General features: G+C 44.3%; 1 protein-coding gene across 2 annotated transcripts in view; it reads left to right on the forward strand.

The window, feature by feature from the left end:
- FRMD3 (FERM domain containing 3) overlaps nucleotides 1–6,591 on the forward strand; it is a 319,910-nt gene that overhangs the window by 152,626 nt on the left and 160,693 nt on the right. For both annotated transcript variants that reach the window (XM_007467447.1, XM_007467446.1), the window contains exon 2: nucleotides 3,782–3,886. In XM_007467447.1, coding sequence (XP_007467509.1) covers nucleotides 3,782–3,886 — 105 coding nt within the window. The remainder of the gene's footprint in view (nucleotides 1–3,781; nucleotides 3,887–6,591) is intronic.

The raw sequence follows: 6,591 nt of genomic DNA on the forward strand, positions 1-6,591 counted from the left end.
GGTGAGAGCCAGTACTGGGACACCAGTTTAACTATGTATGGTGAACAAATTATTCTTTCAACCCTGAGACTGTATAACCTCATTTAGAGATGGCATCAAAAGTCTATATTTCTGGAATCTAAAAAAAAAAAAAAAAAAAAGGTTATGAAGAACCTAGGGGCAGGACGGGAATAAAGAGGCAGACCTACTAGAGAATGGACTTAAGGACATGGGGAGGTGGAAGGGTAAGCTGGGACAAAGTGAGAGAGTGGCATGGACATATATACACTACCAAATGTAAAATAGATAGCTAGTGGGAAGCAGCCACATAGCACAGGGAGATCAGCTCCGTGCTCCGTGAACACCTAGAGTGGTGGGATAGGGAGGGTGGGAGGGAGGGAGACACAAAAGGGAAGAGATATGGGATATATGTGTATGTATAACTGATTCACTTTGTTAAACAGCAGAAACTAACACACCATTGTAAAGCAATTATACTGCAATAAAGATGTTTAAAAAAAAAGTCTGTACTTCAGGCACTTTCTTGAGGCATAACATCCAGCTGACCCCTGTAGGAGGCCCTGCTCACACATTTGTGCCCTATTGTTTTCCACATGTGTGAAATGCTGTTGTGATTAATAAAACACAACTTGGGTAACAGCTCTAAGGAAGTTATATTAGCTGTTTGATTTTTCTTCCCTCTTCAGTTGGTACTGGAAATATAACTAATATCTTGTCGGAGAATCAACAAAATTTTGACATTAAAAAGAAGTCCTTATACTTGAAATCTTTGGTTAGCACTTCTCCGTGTAGACCTTGATGGATTAGGGTGAAGGTTGGCTAATTGTACTAAGTTTGAGGAGTCTGTAACACGAGGGACTGTGTTGTCTTACCCGAGGCTCACTGTTAGTTTCCAGAACCCAAGTTTTTCATGAGAGAAAGCAGTGCCCCATTTATTCATTCGATCACACTCAGTGTGCCAGGTACTGGCTTAGGTAGCAGGATAGGGTGTGAACAATGGCCTCTCCCCTCAGAAACACCAGGAGGAAGTGAGTGGAGGGTTTGGGTTAGTTCAACAGAGTTCCAGCAGTGGGAGGTAGGGGGAAGAGCCAGTGCTCACCCGCAAGCTCCTTCCCTGAAGTGAGATGTGTGAGGCTGGCAGCTGCACTTCTGCACCCTCACATAACATACCTGAACAAACTCTTTCAACTCTTGGTACTGGGCCTGGGTGGCCTTTTGTTTAGTGCAAGAGCTGGGCTTAATGCACAGAAATAATAATGATAGGTACTTACATGACTTAAGAACATTGTCCAGCTCTCCAGGCAGGCGTGGAACAGAGCAGAACGTGAGGCTGTAAACTGGCTTCCTTGGCACGAAGCAGCGACATAGAGCATCTCGAGATGATGAGGTTGGCTGGCAGCCTGCAGATTCAGGGGCAGTTTGTGTTCTCTAGACTGGAAAAACCTTTGGTTTTTCTGAGTTGAGGAATGGACAATTCTCACGGGAAAATGGGCATTTTTCCTAGTGGGCTCTGGAGACAGGTACAATTTTTGCACTTTTCCCATGTTGGGAAAATTCCTCTAGACCAGTGCTTCTCAAACTTGCATGAGCATATGAATAACTGAGGGAAATGCAGGTTAGGTTAGGTTGGCCTGGGACAGTGCCTGAAATTCTGTGTTTCCAACAAGCTCCCTCCCGGGTGATGCTGAATTTGCTACAGTATTGCTGGACTGAGGGTGGTGCTCTGAGGAGCAGAGAGCTGGAACCCACCTGGTGGCCTGGACCCATGGGAACTGGCCTCACCTGCTTTGGCGGAAGGCATTGACCCCTGTTTCAGATGCAGTTGTATTATCCAGTCATTACATTGTCTGCTGTGGTATTTCCTTCTCTCAAGGATCTTAGGTAGTCTGAGATATTGCTGTAGAGTATATATTGGCTGCTGTGTGTAATCATTAAAAAAAATAATCTCTGTTGTGCTTCGGAGTACTATATCTTCTTCAGGGCAAGTAGCTGTCATACACAATCAACGTCCCACGTCATTACAAGGCATTGCCTTAACCCACATGTCTCGTGTGTCTCGCATATGTTGGGGGTAGTCCACCATAGTAAATTCTGCTTTGGAGAGCTTGGCAATCCAATCATAAAATGATGAACTCATGTGTTATGTTCAGTGATTTGAACCTGCAGCAGCCTCTCAGATGGATGGGTTGCAGAATAAATCTATGAAAGGAACTATATCCATTGATTATATTCTGGGCATTGAATTTAGCTGTCATCAGATATAGCTTGTTGTTTGAGCCTTCTGGGTTAAAAACAATTACAGAAATCTAAAAACAAGTTCCATTTTGATGTTTTGTTCCCTGTGAGCTATGTCAAATGGGTTCTTTTATAACGAAAGTAAAGGTTCAAAGCTCATCCAAAATTATACTCAAAAGTGATTTCAGGAAAATGGAGGCTTCATATCACAGTATGTGCTTATAAGCCCCAGTCCTTTGTTCAGTGCGGTGCATCCCAGGCCAGTGAATGACTTTTTCGTCAACTCCCCAAGCTGGTGGTAGTGGTTTCTAAAGATAAGATAATCAGGTAGCATAGACCAAACTGATCTTCCAAAATTATTTTTAGTGGATTGGAAGAGTGGCTTCACTTAATGTCTCTGATTTCTTCATTTATTTTTGTAGGTCACATTCCATCCCTAAAACATTCCATGGGTCTGTCAGCAACTTTGATTGAAGCAGAAAGTTATCAAATGTCCTGATGAGGGCTTGGAAGGGTCTTTGCTCTTAAGGAGTTTTGTTGTAATGGTATTTATCTTAATCAGATTTGGCTAATACTTCTCTTACTCATAGAGTTTTAGAAGGAAAAATAGTCTAGCCAACTTAGAAATCTAGTCCAACCAACTCATTTTACCGATGTGGAAACAGCTGGGGAGTTTGCTCAAGGTCACCCGGACCTGTCTCTGAATCCCAGTCCTGGACTCCCCGCCCCAGTCTACCTCAGTGCCTTTCTATGTTGATTTATGGGTGTGATATGGAGGCTGTGAGGCCTGAGGCAGCAAGTTTTCCACCTTTCCTGGTGGGAGTTGGGGTGTTCTATCTGATACATTCATTGCATTTCCATACCATCTAGACCCTGTGTTCTAGCAGAGTCACAGTACATTAACCAATGTTCCAGAGAGGCAAAGTGGCATGGAGCCTGGATTCTATAGCCTGGTGACCTGGGTCAAATCCATACTTTGCTCCATACATGTTGTGTGACTTTGGGTAAGCCACTGAGCCTCTCTTCAGATATAAAATAGGACCTTCCTTGCAGGATTGTTGTGAGGACTCAATGAGCAGTTAAAGCAAGCAGCCAGGTGCATTGTATTTGGAATTGTGTGTGGTTTTACAAACTGTGGATCTCTACTAGGTATTGAGTTGTGAAATCAGTGTTCTGAATCATAAATAGCATTAGAAAAATTAAATGGCATACACTAGGATAAAGTAGAACATAGTAGAGTGTGTTGCACCTAGGCAGGGTATTGTTTGGTATCCTTTTGGTTCCCCTTTTTGGTGTTCCTTTGGTTTTGTGTGTGTGTGTGTGTGTGTGTGTGTGTGTGTGTGTGTGTGTGTGTGTAATGGCTCACAGTATAAAATGAATTTCTCACTGTGGATTGCAGTTAAGAGTTTGGAAGCTCCTGCTCCAGAGAGCAGGGTGAGTGAATTCATCTGTCTTAGCACAGACGTATTAGAGTGAATGAGGCACATTTTAGACATCAATGTACAAGGCAAACTCTGGCTGAAACATAAATATGCTTCTTTTGCAGAGGGAGACCAAAGGGCAGTTTCTTATTGACCACATCTGCAACTACTACAGCTTGCTGGAGAAGGACTACTTTGGCATTCGTTTTGTGGACCCAGAGAAGCAGCGGGTAAGAGCTCACCACTATCTGGACCCATTTGGGGGGGGTCACTCAGGCTTTGGGGTGCTGAATAGGTTCTTCTCAGAGCAATTGTGGTGTACTTGTTCTCATGGTTATTGACCACATGAAACTTACCAGCCTGGGTATGTGTTTGCGCACGCACGTGTGTGTGTGTGTGTGTGTGTGTGTGTGTGTGTGTAATTGTGTATAAGAATCTGGCACTGTTCTCACTGGACTGAATGAGACAGGGGGAAGGGAAACTTAACATTAGGGCTTTCCAGAAAGCTGCTCCCACCTGGTTGAGGAGAGAATGTTCTTGTGCCCTTTGAACCCAGAGTTTGCCAAAGCTTCTCAAACAGTGGCTACATAAAATCTCATTACAGAGAAAATCCACCCCTCACTATAAAAAGTTATTGGTAGAGAGAGGAACAAGCGGGTGAGGTTTTCTTTTGGGGATGATGAAAATGTTTGAAACGATATAGGTGATAGATATACAACATTGTGAGTGTACTAAATGCCACTGAAGTGTACACTTTAAAATTGTTAATTTTTTTTTATAAATTTATTTATTTATTTAGGCTGTGTTGGGTCTTCATTTCTGTGTGAGGGCTTTCTCTAGTTGCGGCGAGTGGGGACCACTCTTCATCGCGGTGCGCGGGCCTCTCATTGTCGCGGCCTCTGGTGTTGCGGAGCACAAGCTCCAGATTCGCAGGCTCAGTAGCTGTGGCTCACGGGCCCAGTTGCTCCGCGGCATGTAGGATCTTCCCAGACCAGGGCTCAAACGCACGTCCCCTGCATTGGCAGGCAGATTCTCAACCACTGAGCCACCAGGGAAGCCCTAAAATGGTTAATTTTATGTTATGTTAATTTTACGTCATTTTTTTAAAAAGCTTTGGCAGATGATGGGTTAAGATAGTTTGCAAGCTGCTCCTTGGGCACCACTAAATTTGGCAGCCTCCATTGTATTCCTGCTCCTGGCCACACCTATCCTTCCTGGTCTCTGTTGATGCATAAGAGTGAGCAGCGGAGTCTTGGCTTTTGAGCCAGTGTACCAGCCCGAGAGTGTTCGGGTATGGCACGTGCTGAACTCACAGTGGTGTGTGTCCCTCACATCAAAAGACCCCAGGAATCTCCATCCCAGCTCCTACCACCTAGGGTTTCTCATTCATCAACCCTACTGTGGGTCCCAGCTATGGGTTAAAAGGCCCTGTACCTGCTCCAGCCTGTGTTTCTTACCCTGCCCTACTGACAAGCAGGGCAAAGTGTGAAGGGATTACTGGGGATGACTGCCTTCTTTAATTTGCTCTCCCCCTTACCAGTGTCTCTGGTCATTCTTGCTGTCCCCTTTTCCCCTCCTCACAACCCCACTTGGTTCTTGGTTTTGTATTTACTGACTAATACAATGAGGGAGAGACTCGCAGAGTGTATTTTTGTAAAGGAGGAGGATGTTGAAGGAATAGATTAATCTTCTGAAACATGGAGAATCTTATTGACCTCTCAGTAGGACCTAATCCTCTATAAAGGGATATAATGCAATGGCTCAGAAGAAGGAGATTTGGGTTTCCTGTAGCACTTGAGGAAGCCTTGAATGGGCCAAGCATTTATCTGAGTGAGAGGAAGGTAGCAGGACACTGTGAGGATGTAGAGCTGACATGAGATCACGGAGGAATTTGCGTGGTGTTTACTACTGGGTAACAGTGATTCCCAGACCTGGCCCTGCAACTAAGTCAGTTTAGGTATTTGCTAAAAATGCTTAGTGTGGACCTTATTCTAGACCTACTGAATCAGAATTCCTGGGGCTAGGGTCAGGAAGATGTATTTTAAGACATCTTGATTCTAATTTTGATGCATTCATTCCAGCTTTGTCTCCTGACCGGTTTGAGGGACCATGGCATAAAGATGTTTATAGACATAATTTCTTATGGCCTATGAATATATTACCCTTGTATGGAGGGAGAAACAGGCTCAAAAACATTGTTACTTTCCCAAGGTCCCACAGGTAGTAAGTGATGCAGTGAGTATTTGAATTTAGAATTATGGTTCAGAGTCCCCATGGCCAAACACTCTGTGAGCTATATTAGTCATCTAAGCGTGACTGAAAATAGATTATTTTTGTGCAAAATTCTAAAAAGCCACCTGCAGAAGTAACTCTGGCTACCATTAGTTGAGCATTTATTATATGCCAGGAATTTTATCATATGATCTTTAGTGTTCCCCAAAACACTTCAAGGAAGGGGAAACTGAGGCACAGAGAGGGTCAGTGGCTTGCCTGTGGCTAGTAATTATAAGAGGAAGGATGGAATCTGAACCCATACTCTTTCCGTTTCATCTGTCAGATGAAAATTTGAAACATAGCCTAGACTAGGGATCTGTAAACCCTTTCCGTAAAGGGCTAGATAGAAAATATTTGCAGCTTTGTAACTCAAAAAACTTCTGTTGTAATTACTCAATTATTAATTTCTAGTGGAAAGTGGCCATAGACAATACCTAAATTAACGGATGTGTCTGTGTTCCAATAAAACTTTTTTCAGGGCTTCCCTGGTGGCGCAGTGGTTGAGAGTCCGCCTGCCAATGCAGGGGACACGGGTTCATGCCCCGGTCCGGGAAGATCCCACATGCCGCGGGATGGCTAGGCCCGTGAGCCATGGCTGCTGAGCCTGCGCGTCCAGAGCCTGTGCTCCGCAATGGGAGAGGCCACGACAGTGAGAGGCCCG

The sequence above is a fragment of the Lipotes vexillifer genome, unplaced genomic scaffold (assembly GCF_000442215.2).
Source record: "Lipotes vexillifer unplaced genomic scaffold, Lipotes_vexillifer_v1.1 scaffold917, whole genome shotgun sequence".
NCBI classification, from domain to species: domain Eukaryota; kingdom Metazoa; phylum Chordata; class Mammalia; order Artiodactyla; family Lipotidae; genus Lipotes; species Lipotes vexillifer.